Source organism: Vulpes vulpes, chromosome X (assembly GCF_048418805.1).
Source record: "Vulpes vulpes isolate BD-2025 chromosome X, VulVul3, whole genome shotgun sequence".
NCBI classification, from domain to species: domain Eukaryota; kingdom Metazoa; phylum Chordata; class Mammalia; order Carnivora; family Canidae; genus Vulpes; species Vulpes vulpes.
In genome coordinates, this window is record NC_132796.1 from 35,538,998 (window position 1) to 35,557,291 (window position 18,294).

General features: G+C 35.8%; 1 protein-coding gene across 9 annotated transcripts in view; it reads left to right on the forward strand.

Moving 5' to 3' along the window:
- The window catches only part of USP9X (ubiquitin specific peptidase 9 X-linked), a 482,011-nt gene that overhangs the window by 396,819 nt on the left and 66,898 nt on the right, over window positions 1-18,294 (forward strand). For 5 of the 9 annotated variants that reach the window (XM_072744845.1, XM_072744842.1, XM_072744846.1 and 2 more), the window contains 3 exons: window positions 1,338-1,471; window positions 13,391-13,478; window positions 16,084-16,426. In XM_072744845.1, coding sequence (XP_072600946.1) covers window positions 1,338-1,471; window positions 13,391-13,478; window positions 16,084-16,426 — 565 coding nt within the window. Of the gene's footprint in view, window positions 1-1,322; window positions 1,472-13,390; window positions 13,479-16,083; window positions 16,427-18,294 lie in introns of all 9 variants that reach the window. The other 4 variants (XM_072744840.1, XM_072744841.1, XM_026012223.2 and 1 more) reach the window with 1 other exon arrangement.

Sequence of the window (18,294 nt, forward strand, 5' to 3'; positions counted from 1 at the left end):
AAGATTCCTGTATCATATCCACATGTTGATTTTATTTATGAAGAAATAAGCCACAATTAAATTATAAGCATCAGAATCAGCAGTATTCTATATTACTCATGCAAGATAACAAGATATGGTTTTTTTTTTAATTGATTGTAGCTAAATTTCTATTAGTGGTATGTATTTATTTATATATAGGAGTGTTTAAATACATCATTTTACATGCCGAATTCTGGTTACTAAAATAATTTGTCCTGGTGTTTTCTTTCTATAAGAGTTATAACAGATAATGTGAAAAGTTAAAAATAATATGCAGAGGGAGAGCCTAGGTGTAGTACAAAGAATATTTATAGTGGGGACAGGATTCCCGAGTATGACCCTTGTGTCTGAGCAGTCATATCATCTTGTAAAGATTTATGAATTGAAAGAAATGTGTTTTTCTTATATGTAAATTAGATGATTGCCTTTGCAGCTCTAGATTATTAAGATTATGCCTAAGACCGTAAGGCTGTATATATTTTGGTTTCAGTGGTTCAACTTTGTCTCATTTTTTTTCCAAAAGCTTGAAAAAATATGAAATTAGTAAAGCTACAGGGATAAACAGTGGAGAAAATCCAGATATATATCTTATTAAGAGTAACATTTCTTTGAGGGACATATTTTGATTTTTTGGGCCTTTTTGCCTTTTTCAAATGTATGTATTTGTTGGCAGATAAAGTAGTTTACATACTCTTCCAGGGTCAGGGTACAGTGACTTCATCTCCACTAGAATAGTAAAGACTGAGAGTTTATTGGTTTCAGTGAATGTAGTAGAAAAGGTTGGAAAGGAGCTAGTTATCTTTCTGGTAATGTGGGCAAATATGGCTATACACCAAGTGTCCCAGAATGTACCTCGAATGGCTAATAAAATTTTACAGAAAGCATTTTCTTTGATCAAATTCCTTACTATTAGAGCATAATCCTTGTAGTGCAAGTCTTGAAAGGATTATGTTCTTATTTCATAATTCTGGAAATAATCACATAAACTTACACAGGTGCTTTAGTACTACTGTAGTATAGGAGTAGAAAATGGTTGTTGAGGTAGACATCCACGTGGTGAGATGGGAGAATATTGATGTATAGTGTCTGTGTAAGTAAGAATAACGGAATAAATATCTTAGTTTTTGAGGCATTATTTTCTTTTAAATTACTTGATATTGTTATTTAAAAGTAAATGGCCAAGATATGCAATTCTGTCATGAAGAAAACCATTCTAAGCTTTTTAAGTAGTAGCTAAGAATTTAGATTGTATAAGCTCTTTTGATTACAACAGAGTTTAATTGCCTAATTATATTGTTAAGTTCTTCTCGTTTCAGTCAAACTCAGCGAAGTCCCCATGTATTTTATCGCCATGACTTAATCAATCAACTTCAGCACAATCATGCCCTAGTTACTTTGGTAGCAGAAAACCTTGCAACTTATATGGAAAGCATGAGGCTGTATGCTAGAGGTATGTTTTGCAAGCTCACATGAAATAACAGCAACTTTCCAGCATTTTTTAAATCAAATTACCTCAGAAATGGACAACACAAGTATTTTAAAAGATGGAAGATAATTGGTCTTATTATTTTTTATTTTTTATATAATTGGTCTTATTAACTATTCCTTTATGAGCTTATATTCCTTTTTATGCTGTTTTTCCCCACCCTAAATCCCAAGCCAGCATTTTAAAGCTTTCTTTAGTTCTTGCCTTCCCCATTCTCCTTGTTAAATTGATTTCTTTCTCTTCTGTGGGAGTTCTGCCTTTCTATAGTATGTATAATTCGTATTACCTTCTTTGGGAATGTACTTGACTTATTCTCAGCTTTGGTTCGTTACTACCATCACCTTTATTATTTTATGAAAATGTGTGTTGTCTATGTCTATTCTTTTTTTTTTTTTTAGTCTATTCTTATATATATTATAGTTCCTTTATAATCCTAAGTCCTTATTTTATAAGAGTTTCAGACTCTTTGAAACAAGAGTTTCACTCTTTTCATGTGAATTGGAAAATTCACACGAATAATGTTATGAAGCTACAAGAATCCATGTGTTTATGTTGGTTTTCAAAGTGCAAATTTGTTTAAATTTGTTAGTTTCCTGAGATTTCAACAGCTGGTTTTTAAGTTCCTGCCATATGTGGAACTCTGCCTCAGTACTCTTTTTTGCCCTCTGATGGTTGTGTCTATGCTAGAGTAAGGATGGGTTTCTAGTAACATTCCACTGTCTTTTAGGCCCAATATTGTTCGCATAGCCAAAGAAAGAAAACTTGATACTACCACTGCTAGAAATAGAACTGAACATAATGGGTACTGAACATATTATTGATTTAACATGTTACATTACATAAGAGTCTACAGAAACCAGTAGTCCTATATTAGATATAATATTTCTAATAGTATTTGAAGAATAGATTAAACTCTTGGCATTCTTGAATAAAATCCCAAGATGCTTGTAACTCATAGGATTTGCTTAACGCAGGATATATATTTCCATCTAAAATTCAGATAAATATAATGGAAAAATTAAGCAGCTCTTCAGATATGCCTACGATTGTGTTGATTCCTTTGTCCTTCCTTTACCCTGCCTCAGGGCCAACTGAGTTCTCCAAGGCTGTAGATTGTAGAGCTAGATAAGCAATCTAAGCATCAGGTGGTTGATAGGCACCAGGCAACGATCTTCTATAGTTTCAGGCCTCAGTTCATTCTAAGCAGCATGATAAGACAATCAGAGCATGTGACCATGTGATTTATGTTCTGTACCAAATGCAGCCAAAATCAGAGAAATGCAAGAAGTTTCCACATAATATACCCAATCAGTCAAGCATCTAGGCTCAATTTAACATAATGCAGTTTCTTTATTTTGGCCTCATCTCTTCTTGCTGGCACAAAGTTCTCAGAAACACCATTGCAGGCCTTCCCCCAAAATGCAGCCATATAAATCACGTGTGCTGAGATACAATTTTTATTTACTTCATTGTGTGTTTCAGTTCTTTTCATTGCCACAAGTTGAATACTATGTTGTTGGGACAGTCATGTAATGCTGATGCATGTGCAGTTCACCTGACTAGAGTTCTCAGCTTTGTTTTAGTCAAATTTTACATGAGTCATTGCCTCATCTCAATTTTATTGTCACAAGAAGGTTTTCAGTCTTCAGTTTTCCCTCCTTAAATTGTAGCTCCATAAGAGGTATGATTCTTCATACAAGTTTGATTGTCTAGATTTGAAAATGACCAAAATATATTAGGTTTATGAAATTGGGCAAGTTATGTATACTAGAACAATGCACAGCACATAGTAAACTCTTAGATTTTTGTTATAGATGGTCCCTGAATTCATTGACACACGTTCTGTTTCTTGTAACTTTGATAACTTCTTCCTTTATTACAGTACTCTTCTGATTAATACTGAATGGTTGGTCTACAGATCGTTAAATATGGGTTTAAAACTAGTGAAATTCTCCTGTTAAACTTTCTGCAGTATTAAGTCACTTCTGTGTAACATCAGCCACCAACTTCCGAATTTGGAATTCTAAAGTAAATTATAGGTTTTATCTATGTATAATAGAAGTATTCCATAGATTTCATTAGGTATGAACCAACTATTCGCAGGATAACATCAAGATTCCACAATTTCCTGATACTTTTAATTTTGGTTAACTATTTTATCAGCATTACATATTTATCCTACCCATATTTCATCTCTACTAGCACCTTTAGTTTTGGAATAAGACATTTTTACAGTAGTAGGGGCAGCTGATTCTACCTCCTATTTTAATATTATTTAGATAAAGTAATGAATTTATTAAAATTCTCTCCAGTATTTACTTATGTGTTCTTACTAATAGTGCCTTCAGACACTGGTGCTTACTGGTCATCCTTTAAAAGTTTTTTAGTACACACAAAGTAGAAGACCACTTTTAATCTTCACTCAACATTTTGCCTCATTGGTAGGGTAGTCATTGTATTGACTTGAACACGTATTGATCATTTTATTTACCACTTTTTCTGGTTTCTGGATAGAGTTGTAGAACTTAATCTTCATTGTATATCGTACTTTTGCATTCTGTTTTCCAAGGACAGCTACTTCTTTGACATCTTCTGAATCTCTTACATCCAGTACTGGTGATTCTTAGGAACATTTTTCCCCATAAAAGATTATTTCATGAGTGTCATTCACCCAACAGTACTCTGTGTTAGGGTTGTAACGTCTTCTAGACCTTCTCCGCTCTGGCTCATTCCTACACATCAGTCATGAAATACAGTTAGGTCTGTGTGGGCTCTTTCTGATTTTTAAAAAAATTGAGTCTTCGTTTTATAAATAGCTTATACTTTTCTGGAGTAATGGTTATTTCCATGACTGGTTGTATGAAAAGTATGTAAGATGGGCCTCCAGCATCGTATTTTAGAAAGTTAGAAAGGGTTTAAAGAATTTTGTTAAAGGCTGCCTAAGTGGCTTGGTCAGTTGATCGTCTTCGTCGGACTCTTGATTTTACACTCTTGATTATGGCTCGAGTCATCAGGGTCATAAGATTAGAGTCTTGCCTTGGGTTCCGCACTCAGCAGGGAGTCTGTTAGAGATTCTCTCTTCCTCTGTACATCCTCCAAATGTGCGAAGCACATTCTCTCTCTCTCTCTCTCTCTCTAATTAAAAAAAAAAAAGTTGACATTTTGAAAACAACTAGGAGCCAGCTCTTACTGGCCAAAATTAGGTCAAAGTAAATAATAAAAATAACTAAACCCATTAAATAAGCTACAGACCCCTAAGTCCATGCTGTTAGAAAGTATCAACTAATATATATATATATAGAACATGCAGTGATGATTTAAAAAAAAAAAATAGGATGAGGGGTTTTAATTTTTTGAATGGTGGGAGTAAGATGCTCAGTGGACCTTATTATTTTTTTTCTTTTAAAGATTTATTTTACAGAGAGCATGCAAAGGGCAGGTGGGGGAGAGGGAGAATCTCATGCGACTAACCACTGAGCATGCAGCCCAACACACGGTTTGATCTCACAACCCTAAGTGAGCTGAAATCAAGAGTCCGATGATCAACCAACTGAGGCACCCCTCAGTGGACCTTCTCTTTAACAAAACAACCATTTTGCTGAAGAAAAGTTTTTAAATAATCATTGAAAGTACCTGGAAATGATTCTAAGGCGATACAGAAAATGGTGAAATAATTATTCAAGAAAATCTCTTGAGAAGAACAAGAAGAGTCTGTAGCATTTGAGCTACAACTTACTCTCTCTCTCTACAGCTGCCAGTCCAGGGCTGTGGTTCCACCATAAGAGGGGCATAAGATTGGCGCTTATTATCTTCCCCAGTTAATGTTTTGCAGAAGTTCTGTTCTAAGGCAGTCATGTTAAGAAAACAGAGACTCCCTTATCCTGCTCAGTGTCTACTTGTAGGTCTAAAGCTTTGCTTTAGGCATGGCAGTCTGAGAATACTTAAGCTCCTATTACTCCCATTGCAGTTTGCTATGTCATAAGATGCAAATTCTGTGCCTAGGGAGCCAGACTGAGAAAATCGGGTATTTCCGTTTCCCACGCACCAGCACCACTCAACAGAGCCAGAGGTATCTCTCTTGGAGAAGCTGCTTGCTATGTTGTCACCAATTCCTGTGCAGTGGCACAGAGGTTCTGCCCAGAGGGAGAGACAGGCTGTAAGGATGAAGAGTTCAGTTAGGCCTGAAGGGGTTGACCTTATTTGGACCAGATCATGACTTCTTAAAAGCATTATTAAAAGCAGTGGAAATTTTGGTGAAGAGCAATTAAGAGGGAGTCGATAGTACTCCTACTAACCAATGAAACTGCAGAGCAATAAAAAATTTAACAGATTTAGATAAGGAGACAGTCAAGATGAGCCCGCCTGGGAGCACAGTCAGCCCTAGGCTGTCACAAATGTTCTGCACATGCATTAGATTGTACCCACTCAGAAGCAATTAGAGGAAGACGTGGACAACTTGAAAACATTCTTCAGTCCACATGCCAATCTATCAGGAAAGGTGGTAAGCTTCACTGGCTCAAGGACTTAAATTCAACTTCTGACCAGTGGGTGAATTATAAGCTACCATGACACCTGAGGCAATTCCTAGGAATCTAGGCTTAAAAGTAAAATTTTATCCCTTTTAGAAGTAAAAGGAATAAAACCTATTCCTTATAGTCAGAAACACTGTGTTTCATGCCTAAGACCACCCTCATGAATTATTGGGAAGAAAACCTCCCACCTACTACTAGCCCTTGACTGAATGTGAGACAAAAAACTACTTGAACTACAATGATAGTATCCAAGCCATACTTCATCCACTGGCAAAGGGTAATAATTTAACTAGCCAAGGGGATTTAATTACAGCCTTTGGCCACTAAGGGGCTAATGCTGAACCAAGAACAGTCTACAGGTGGCAAGGCTGAAAGGTAAAAACAAGGAGAAACACTGTGGATGAGATAGACTTCTTAGAGTTAGTTCACCCTAGTCACTAAACAACCAAGGAAACAACAACAACTCAGGGAGTGAGTGGGTGGTGTCAGTATTCAGGTTGCTACTAACTGTTAAATACCCAGATTTCCACAAAAAAAAAAAAAAAAAAATTAAAGGTGTCACCCATACATACACAGACCATAGAAACTGCCTCTGAAAAGGCCCATATTATGGGTAGATTCTGTAGACAAAGACTTGAAAGAAGTTATTGCAGATATGCTCAAGGAGCTGTGTGAACTTGTCTAAAGAATTAAAGGGGGAAGTATCATGATAGTTTTCATTGAGAATAGCAATAACAAAATAGAGTCTTTTCTTAAAAAGAGAATCAAATGGAAATTCTGGAGTTAAAAACTATAGTACCCAAAATGAAAAATTTGCCTCAAGGGCTGAACAGTAGATTTGAGCTGAACGAAGAATCAATCTCTGAACTTGAAGATTGAGCAATAGAAATTATGCAATCTGAAGAACAGTGAAGAAGGGATAAAGAAAAATGAATGGAGTCTTCGAGAAATACAGGACAGCATTAAAAGAGTACCAGCCTACATGTAATGAGAGTATGGGGGTTGGGAAGATGCCTGGGTGGCTCAGTGGTTGAACATCTGCCTTTAGTTCAGGGCGTGATGCTAGGGTCCTAGGATGGAGTACCGCATTAGGTTCCCCGCAGGGAGCCTGCTTCTCCCTCTGCCTATGTTTCTGCCTCTCTCTCTCTCTCTCTCTCTTTCTCTCCCTCTCTCTCTCTCTCTCTCTTTCATGAATAAGTAAATAAAATCTTAAAAAAAAAAAAAATGAGTGTGCTGGAAGGATACGCGGGGAGAGAATAGAGACCAGAAAAGGACATAATCACTGAAGACATCTAGATTTCAGTGAGAGACAGACCTTAAACATACAAGAACCTTAAAGAATTCCAAGTAAGTTAAAATTAGACCTGGATGCAGGCATATCATAGTTCTAAGAAATTTTGAAGGAAGTAAAAGAAAAATGACTTCACAAGGAAACCTCTATAAAATTAACCACTTCTTTTTTAGAACACTGGAGACCAGGAGGCATTAGGATAATTTATGTGAAGTGATGGGGCAGTGGAGGGACCTAAGAATCAAACCTATCTTTAAAAAATAAAGGCAAAATAAAGACATTCCCAGATAAATACTGAGCATTTATTGTTAGCAGACTTGCCCTGCAAGAAATGCTAAAGGGAGTAATTAGGCTGACAGTAAGTAACACCAGACTGTAATTCAAAGCCCGGGGGGGGGGGTGGGGGGGTGGAGTGGGGGAGAATACAGGCATACCTTATTTCATTGCTCTTTAAAGATAATTGTATACTTTACAAATTGAAGGTTTGTGACAAGTCTGCATCAAGCACTTCTATCGCTGCTATTTTTCCAATAACATTTGCTCACTTCATGTCTCTCACATTTTAGTAATTCTTACAGTATTTCAAACTCTTTCATTGTACTTGTTAAGGTGAACTGTGATGATTATGACTTGCCAAATGCTCAGATGATTAGTACTTTTTAGCGATAAATTGTTTTTAAATTAAGGTATTTGCATTGTTTTTTAAGACCTAATGCTTCTGCTTAGTTGATTCTAATACAGAATAACTTTCAGATGCACTGGAAAGCCAAGAACTTCATTTGACTCACTTTATTGCAATACTTGCTTTGTTTTGGGGGCCTGGAACCAAACTTGTAATATCTCCAAAGTATGCCTGTCAAACTTTAGAACACCATAAACCAGTAATCCGTATATCACAAGTATCTTTGGAATACTCTATCCAGCAACAGCTATTGTACATTTGTAAGTGTAAATAGAATATTCTGCAGGACAGACCGTATTCTGGGCCATCAGCAAGCCTTAATAACCTAAAGTTTTGAAATCTTACAAGGTAGGGGTTTTGTCCACAATTGAATTAAACTATAAATAAAAAAGGAAATTGGTGATTTCACAAGTATGTGTTTAAGTATATGCTCAAAGAACGGGTCAAAGAAGCAATGATAACTATGAAATGAGAATATACTGAGATGAATGAAAACAAAATCCCAAAATATGGGGAAAGTTACTAAGAAATTTGTACCTCCAAATGTTTATTATAAAAAAGAAAGTTAGAAAATCCGTAACTTTCAGAAACTAGAAAAGAGCAAACTAAACCCAAAGAAGAAAGGAAGGAAATAATGAAGATTATTAGAGGAGAAATCAAGTAAGATAAGAGAGAGTAAATCAATGAAACTGAAAGTTAGATTTTTGAAAAGATCAGCAAAATTGACAAAACTTGAGCTAGGCTAAGAAAATAAGACTCAATTATAAAAAATCAGAAGTGAGAGGATACCATTAGTGATCTTAGGAACAAATATGAGAATACCAAAATACTGAAATTGAAGGAATTGTTAAAAAGTTAGACTCCTATCAAGTAAAAGGAGTGTATTAATAACCAAGCAAATTAGCACAAAGAAATTCCAGGACCATATGGTTTCGTTAGTGAATTTTGCTGAACAGTTAAAGAAGAATTACTACTGGACCTTCTAAATCTTCCCAAAAAATTAAGGAACATTCCTTCTATGAAGCTCTTATTACCCTGATGCCAATATAATACAAAGACATCAGAAAACTATAGACCAATATCTTTTGAGTATAGATTCAACCCCCTCCCCCTAAGAAATAAGTAAACCAAATTTAACAACATACTGAATAGGATTATGGAGGCGCCTTGCTGACTCAGTCAAAAGAGCATGCAACTGTTGATTTTGAGCTTTGAGTTCAAGCCCCACATTGGATGTGGAGAATACTTAAAAATTTTAAAAAAGAAAAAGATTATTTATTGTAACTAATTGGAATGTATCTCTGGAACATAAAGTTGGTTTGATGCCATTGTGATACATCATATTAATAAATGATCAAAACTTAGGTAATCTTGTACATGAAGGAAAGGCGTTTGACAAAATTCAACATCTTTCATTTTGAAATCATTCAACAAAGTAGGAATAGACGGTATCAACCTGATAAAGGACATCTCAAAGATCTCACAGTTAATCTCACTTAATGGTGGAAAACTGGCTGCTTTCCCCTTAGCATCAAGAGTGAGACTAAGATGTCCATGCTAGTCCTCCTATTTAACATTCTATGGCAGTGCTGGCCTGAGCAACGAGGCAAGAAAAACATCCACATTGGAAAAAGCATATCTTATAACAGAAAACATCTGTACATAGAAATCCTAAGGAAATCCCTAAAATTTATTAAAACTAGATTACAGGAATTAAGATCACTATATAAATGTCATTTGTATATCTGTATGCTCAACAAGAATCAACCTGAAAATTAAGAAATAATTTTATTTATAATAGCTTTATAAAAACGAAACATTTAAGAATGAATTGAACCAAAAGTATAAAACATATATTACTATTTTTTAAAGTAATCTCTGCACCCAATATGTGACTCAAATACACAACCCTGAGATCAAGAGTCTCACACTCCACTAAGCCAGCTAAGCTGCCCCCAAAACTTGTACATTTATTTATTTTTTAAAAGATTTTTTTCATGAGAGAGAAGCAGAGACATAGGCAGGGAGCCCGATGAAGGACTCGATCCCGGGACTCCAGGATCATGTGCTGGTCTGAAGGCAGATTTGACCATCTGCTAAGCCACCCAGGTGTCCCAAAACTTGTACATATTAAACTACAGAGTAATATTGTTGAAAGAAGTTAAAGATCTAAATGGAGAGACAGACCAGGTTCACCGAATTGGAACAGTTAAAATTGTTAAGGTCACAGCGCTCTGCAAGTTGATCTATAGATTTAACACAATCCCTATAAAAATCCAAACTTTCTTTTTATAGAAGTTGGCATGCTGATCCCAGAAATGGTAATAGCCAAGACGGTCTTGATGAAAACTAAAGTTGGCTGACCTATAATACTTTCTGGACTCAAAACTTAATGCAAAATAACCATAATCAAGACAGTGTGGTACTGACATCAGAATAGATTATGTATCAGTGGAATGTAATTAATAGAAATAAATCGTTAAATTTATTGCTGATAATGGAGTTAAAAATGGAATATCTTTGACTACTAACGAATCACAGTATTTAGACTGAACAAGAAAAACCACCAACTATCCTGTTGATGTTCTGACAACCCAAACCCAAAAGCTGTTCTGTAGCTAAGTGTAATGTCTCTCTCTTCCTATTTAGCATTTATGGATCTTCTTACTTCTTGACTTTTCTTGATTATTGTTTGATATTCGTTAAGGATTTTCAAAGTTTTTCCTGTGTTCAGTTTCCTAGTTTTTTGTTGTTACTGTTTTTTTTAAAGTGGGCTCCATGCCCACTGTGGAGCTCAAATTTAGGTCCCCAAGATCAAGAGTCACATGTTCTACCAGGTGAGCCAGCCAGGCATCCAGGGTCCTAGTTATTGATAAATTCCTGGTATGTAAATAAAAAAGAGGTGGGGATACTAAACCTAGTATAAAAGTTCGGTAAGAAGCAAGACACTTATATAGTCTGCAGGTCTCTCCCCACTAATTACTTATAGATTATTAAAAGAAAAATGGTAACTTTATAGTGTAGTAACTTACTGGAACCATATTAACCAAGTGATGAAAGTTAACTTTAGTACCATATAAGTATTAATTTGACAATTGTTAATGTGGTTATATAAGCAAGTGTCTTCATTATTTGGAAATACTTGAGTATTCAGGGGTAAAGAGCAATGTCTTCAACTGACTCAAATAATTTAGGAAAATTTTATATATGTAGCAACTAATGAAGCAAATGGGTCAGGTTGTCAGCAGCTGGTGAATGGGGTGAAGGTGATAAAGGAATTCTTACGTTCTTTTTAAAACTTAAGGTTGAAATTACTAAAATTTAAAATTTCCCCTACAAAAGAACATGATAAGTAAACAAAGCTATGCATAAACTACTTGTTAACGTTTTTTAAAAGGTAACTGAAGTCCATTGATTATTCAGATACCTAAGCACAGATTCTTTGATAAGGAAAATTTTGGGGTGCCTGGGTGGCTCAGTCAGTTAAGCATCCAATTCTTGATATCAGCTCAGGTCATGAACTTGTGATTGAGAGATCTAGCCCCATGTTGAGCTGCTCCATGCTGGGTGTGGAGCCTATTCAAGATGCTCTGTCATCTTTCTTCTGTCCCTCCCCCCTTCTCTTTCTCCCTCTTTAAAAAAAAAAAAAAAAAAAAAGATCTACATAGTTGATTAGAATTTGATATTCTGGGGCAGCCCAGGTGGCTCAGCAGTTTAGCGCCGCCTTCAGCCCAGGGCATGGTCCTGGAGACCCAGGATTGAGTCCCACGTTGGCCTTCCTGCATGGAGTCTGCTTCTCCCTCTGCCTGTGTCTTTGCCTCTCTCTGTATGTCTCTCATGAGTAAATAAATAAAAGTCTTTAAAAAATAAAAAAATAAAGTCCTCAGCCCTAATGAAATTGACTGTCAAGGATGTAGAGAGTATGTGTTTAGGACTTACTTCTGAAAGGTCTCATATAATTGGTATTCTCTGGTGGTAGCACACATACCATAAAGTCCATGATCTGGTATTAATTGATCAGTAATTAATACTAAAGGGAAATCACACAATTTCTCATTCTTCCATAACTTGGTACAACTTTCTGGAAGAAGGGTCAGTGATTTTCTCATGGTTGATGGCATTATCAGGGAATTTGCTTCATGTCTCTTTAGTGCCATTTCCATGTCCTGCTGCTTTTTCCCATTAAATTGGTGATTTCACAGTACGAAAGCCACTGTCCATGGTATTTTTAGGACAGTAAGTCCTTTTTAAGATGTTTTGCTGTGGTCTTTCGTAGCAAATACTGAGGCTTTTCCATCCATTGTATACTGTAATGGAAGTAAAACCAAAGAATTTGATAGCGCTCTTTTTCTCTTCTTTTTTTATTTTCTCAAAGATTTATTCATTTGAGAGAGCGCAATCATAAGTAGGAGGAGAGGGAGAGAATCTCAAGCAGACTCCATCCACACTGAGCACAGAGCCCAACATGGGGCTGAATCCCACAACCTTGATGACTGACTGACCTGAGCCAGAACCAAGAGTCAGACTCTCAACCGAGTGGTCCCTCCTAGGCACCCTCTTTTTCTTTTATTTGATTTTTAAAGCTTTTTATTTATTAATTTGTAGAGAGAAAACTCATGTGCAATCAAGTGGGGGGAGGGACAGAGGGAGAGACTCTGAGCTGATCAAGGAGTCTGAGGCTGGGCTCAGTCCCAGCTCCCTGAGATCAAGACCTGAGCTGAAATCAAAAGTCAGTTGTTTAACTGACTAAGCCACCCAGACTCCCTCTTTTTTTTTTTTTTTTTCTTCTTTAAGAAAGAATTTACAGATTAAGTTAGGTTTAGTGACCCATACCTATACACATGGTTATGATGGAGAGGTAGGTTTTCTTGAATTTCTGAGACGTTCTAGACTTAACAACAAGTTATTGCTTATTGCTGATAACTATGATAACTTAGTTACAGAATAGCATCTTGTGTTACCCTTGTGTCAATAGGTAAAAATTGACAACATATACTTTTTACATAACTTTTTTTCTCTATGAAGACAGTTTTCAGTATAACAGGAAATCGGAAAAATTTTGTCATGGTAGTTCATGTTCACAGACCACTCAGGTCAATTTTAGGCTATAAACAAAAATTGCTTCGTTGTGTATAAAGATAGTGCAGATAGGCTATGAATAATTATTTTTGACAGCATGTTTAACACTTTTATTTTTTTGGTTATGTAAAAAGTTCGTATTTTAGGGAAAATAGATGGGTAGAAACCATCAATAATTAGTAAACATTAGGTTGCCTTTTAATAAAGAATTAATGACATTTCAACTGACTTAATTACCTTTGGTTAAAGCCAGCAGTGGATATCCATGTGTATAATGCGTGATTTTTCTTAATTTGTAGATCATGAAGACTATGACCCACAAACTGTGAGGCTGGGAAGTAGATATAGTCATGTGCAAGAAGTCCAGGAACGGCTTAACTTCCTTAGGTTTGTTTTAAACCATCAGTGTTGCTCTCTTTAAGACACAGATAAAGAATGCTTAGTTAATGTGCTGTATAGTTAAGTCTTTTTTAGGTGACCTTTTGCCTGCCACATTTAATTTTCTCACAAGGAAATGATTGATTACCTAAAAGTCAAAGGTCATTTCCCTATGTGTTTATGATGTAATACTTTGAAATTATTGGCTAAGTTTTAACTTCTTTTCAATGTTTGAAGAGAACACATTTTAAGATTTTTGTATATACTTTTGTCCTTCTTATTTTTGCTAAAAATAAGTTTAATGATTAAATTTCTGTATTTTGACACAACCTGCTGGAGAACTCTACTGACCTTAGTACTGGTATCCTAGACCATAAGGAAATGGAGACAAAGGGCTACTGGCTCAACACCTCAAAAGAGTGGTTTGCATCCACTGCTGCCTGATTTATCTTAGGAGTACGTGACAAAGGAGATTTGAATGTGGGAATAACATTATTCTGATGGGGATGAGGCAAAGAGGTTATCCCTTTTGGCCAAAGCTAAATTTGTCCCAGCCTGAATTTGAATTTGCTCAGTGATAATTATTTTTTAATGATTATACACCTAACAGATTTGAAATTGTTAAAAAAATTTTATGATCGGTTTCTTGTGAATTCAGAAACCACGTACTATAGAGGTGCTTATTCAGTTTCTGAGTGTGCTAAGAGAAATGCCCAGATTGTCAATGTTTTGAGAAATCTATTGGATTTATTATTTTGATACATTGGGGGATTTTCTCCTGAGCTGAGTTAATTATGGACTTGTTTATTGAACTATGTGTTGATTTACTGGGAAACATTTATATAAATAGTAATTTTTTATATAAATAGTTAAATAATTCTCTTAACTTGAAAAACTTCAGCCACCAGATTTTAAGAAATTTGGCTTTTGTTGAAAATGAAATGTTTTTTTCTGTGTGTGTTTTGATTTTTAACCACCTGGAAGAAGCTCCTACCTCTCCAGATCGAGAATCACTGCCTTAGTGAGCCACTGTTACTGATTGGTGTGTGTTGTATCCCTTAGGTTTCCTAGAACAGAAAAATGGTTATGAGTTCTACTATCTTCAAGTTTGGAATCACAGGATCTATTCTACTCCATACTCTATTAGTGCCTATCTACATGACCTATAGCAACACAGGGGAAAAGAATCTTAACTTTACTTACTGTATTACTTGGCCTGTGTTAGACACTTCACATTTAATCCTCATAACCATGCAGAAGGCAGGTATTCTCCCCATTTGATTAAAAAGAAAATGGAGATCGGCATGGATTAAACTAGCTTCTTTGAAATCTCACAGCCAATATTGACTGGCGTTGCGCTGCTCCTCTAGATCTGACTTCAAGGACTATGCTCTTTATATTAGGCAGTGATTTTTGTAAATCTGTCTTGGATCCTTAGGGCTTCTAAGGAGTTTCCTTCAAGATTTCTAAACAAGCAATGGAGATCTGATCCCCATTTCTCCTTTCTTTCCTCCTTCCAACAACTGGGGCAGCCCCACTTGTATTTTATACATTGGACTTTGAAATGGAATTTTTGCTTGAAGAAAGTTTTCTGCTATTGTATTTAAAAACAAGCTTGAAAAACAAATGCATGTTACCATGGAGGACATTTCATATCATCTGTAAATTAGAGGTAACAGGGTTAGGTAGGACTAGGTGCTAGAAATCTTAAAGCTCAGCAATTCTTTTAAAACATCAAAGAACCTAGGATAGGGATCCCAAAATACTTAGAAATAATGAGGGAACCCACTGACATGAAATACATTCACTTTACTCCTTTACTGGGTGTGGAACCATTGTTAAGTAAGCTAGAAATTCTCTGCTATTATTCAGAACAAACTGAAGTTTTCTCTTTTCCTGTTATTCACTGATAGGGCAGACAGGGTGGGTGGAGGAATGCTAAAAGAAATACAGAGTTCATAGAAGAGACTGTAGCTGTAACAAAATTCACCTTCATTGTCTTAATAACCAACATTCACAAAATGAAGACGACCCCAGAAAGCATCACTGAATCATTGATAAGCATCCTATTAAAGATTGGCAGAGAAAGTTAAATCCTATGTAGTCTGTTCTGTTCAATGTGGCGAGGTATGGAGTAATGCGTATTAGAACATCAGAAAGCATTAAAACTTAAGAAATTTTGATTTAAATTAATGAAATGGTTGTCTGTGAAAGTCACTTGGAGATCACCTCATTTTCCGATGATGCTATAGAAGCGGAATGGTAAAACTCAACCCATTAAATAAAGTTTTGCAATGACTGGTTTCAAAAACCAAACTGCTTAAGTTCAGAAAACAAATTTTTATTTGGTTTAGGCCGTCACCTAATGGAGTTCCTGGCACATTCAGGGCGTCCAATACATGCTTATTCAATGAATAAATTAATACCAAATTATTTAGTTATTTTTACTACAAAACAAAAATTGAGAAATAAGTTTGGTAAGATGTCAATAAGAACTGACATCGTTTTACCTGTAAAAGTAGAATTGTGACAGATTATTCCTGCATTTATTGATAGTTTGCCTTTCATGGTAAAAGTTATATAGATCTAATTGCTCATTTTTTGTTTTTCCAAGATTTTTATTGAAGGATGGCCAACTGTGGCTGTGTGCTCCTCAGGCAAAGCAAATATGGAAATGCTTAGCAGAAAATGCAGTGTACCTTTGTGATCGTGAAGCCTGTTTTAAGTGGTATTCCAAGTTGATGGGGGATGAACCAGATTTGGATCCTGATATTAATAAAGACTTCTTTGAAAGCAATGTGCTTCAACTTGATCCTTCCCTATTAACTGAAAATGGAATGAAATGTTTTGAGCGATTCTTCAAAGCTGTGAATTGTCGAGAAGGAAAACTAGTAGCAAAAAGGAGAGCATATATGATGGATGATTTGGAGTTAATAGGATTAGACTACCTTTGGAGGGTAAGTGAAAAGTGGAAACTTGATACACTCTTACTGATGATATTTTGCAAATAGCTAAGGGGTCGCGATTTTGCATATTAATTATGTACATCTGCTGTCCTGGTGCTCTCCCTAGTAGGTAGTATAGTTCATCTTTATCTTACGGGGTCATTTGTCATTAGGGTTTTTTTCTTCTCTCCCTTCCACCAACCCCCGCAATTGATGATCTTTTTGTCTCAGCTTCGAATCTGTCCATTCCAGATGTGTTTAGAAATATACTAACCATACAAATTCTTCATGCCTCTCTATGGAAGTTAACTGTTCTTTCCTTTTTTCATTCAGTATAGATCTGTTCTCATTTGGTGTTAATTTTGTGTTATTCATGCAATGCTAAAACAGGACAGAAAAGAAGACTACTTAGAATGAATTACAAATGTATACTTTATTGGCACTGTTTTAACGTGTGATGTTTTTAAACACTTTAGGGAGTAAAATATTACCGTCTGTTTAATTTTTCCACCTTTTTTAGTACTAATATGTATATATGTTCTTTAATTGAGATTAAATTGACACATTATATTACTTTCAGGTGCACAACATAATGATTTCATATTTGTATATATTGTGAAATGATCACCCCAGTAAGCCTAATTTTTTTTCCAGTAAGCCTAATTAATTAACATCCATCATCACCACATATCATTAGAATTTTTTTCTTATGATGAAAAAAAAGTCTGACAGCAACTTTCAAGCATGCAGTACAATATGATTAACTATAGTCACCATGTTGTAAATTACATCTTCAGTACTTATTTATATGTGGAAGTTTGTATCTCTTGGCCACCTTCACGCATTTTGTCCATCCCTTCCTTGCCTTTGGTAACCACCAGTGTGTATCTGAATTCAGTGTTTTCTTTTTAGATACCACATACAAATGAGATCATATAATATTTGTCTTTCTCTAAACTTACTGCATTTAGCATAATGGCCTCAAGGTTTGTCCGCATCGCGGCAATATAGTAGTAATTATTTCTATCTTTGAAAATATAACCATTCGCGGCAGTCTATATTGTTTTTTGGATATACTTTTCTGCAAACCATGGACTGCTTACTGTGTCATTCAGTTATTTAGACTTTTTCATTAAGTGGTTTTCAACATTTTCAAACAGCCAGAACCCTTTTTAAAAATAAAAATTTATACAGTACTACAAAATATAAAACTAGTTAGAGAAGAAAGAACCTTTCTTTTGGGGCAAGGAGTTCTTTGGTTTTGTGGATTTTTTTCTGCTCCTTCTCCCTGTGCTTCACAGCCTTCCCTCTTTTTTTTTTTTTTTTTTTAAGATTTTTAAATTTATTCATGAGAGAGAGAGAGAGAGAGAGAGGAACAGACACAGGCAGAGGGAGAAGCAGGCTCCACGCAGGGAGCCCGATGTGGGACTCAATGTGGGACTCGATCCCAGGTCTCCAGGATCACACCCTGGGCTGAAGGCGGCGCCAAACAGCTGAGTGACCCAGGTTGCTCAGGCTTCCCTCTTCTGAAGCCTACATAGAGGTCAACCTTAAATCACTTCCTCAACCCCCTAGAGTTCTGCACATAGTTTGAAGGCCCTCAGCAGAATTAGATGAGTGAGGGGATCCCTTGGTGGCTCAGCAGTTGAGCACCTGCCTTCGGCCAAGGGTGTGATCCTAGAGTCCTGGGATGGAGTCCCACATCAGGCTCCCTGTATGGAACCTGCTTCTCCCTCTGCCTGTGTCTCTGTGTCTCTCATAAATAAATGAACGAAATCTTTAAAAAAAAAAAAAAAAGAAGATTAGATGAATGATAAAGATCTATAGAAATGGAAGTTGTAGGACAGCTCTTTTTGCTAAATTATTTTTTATATTTATTT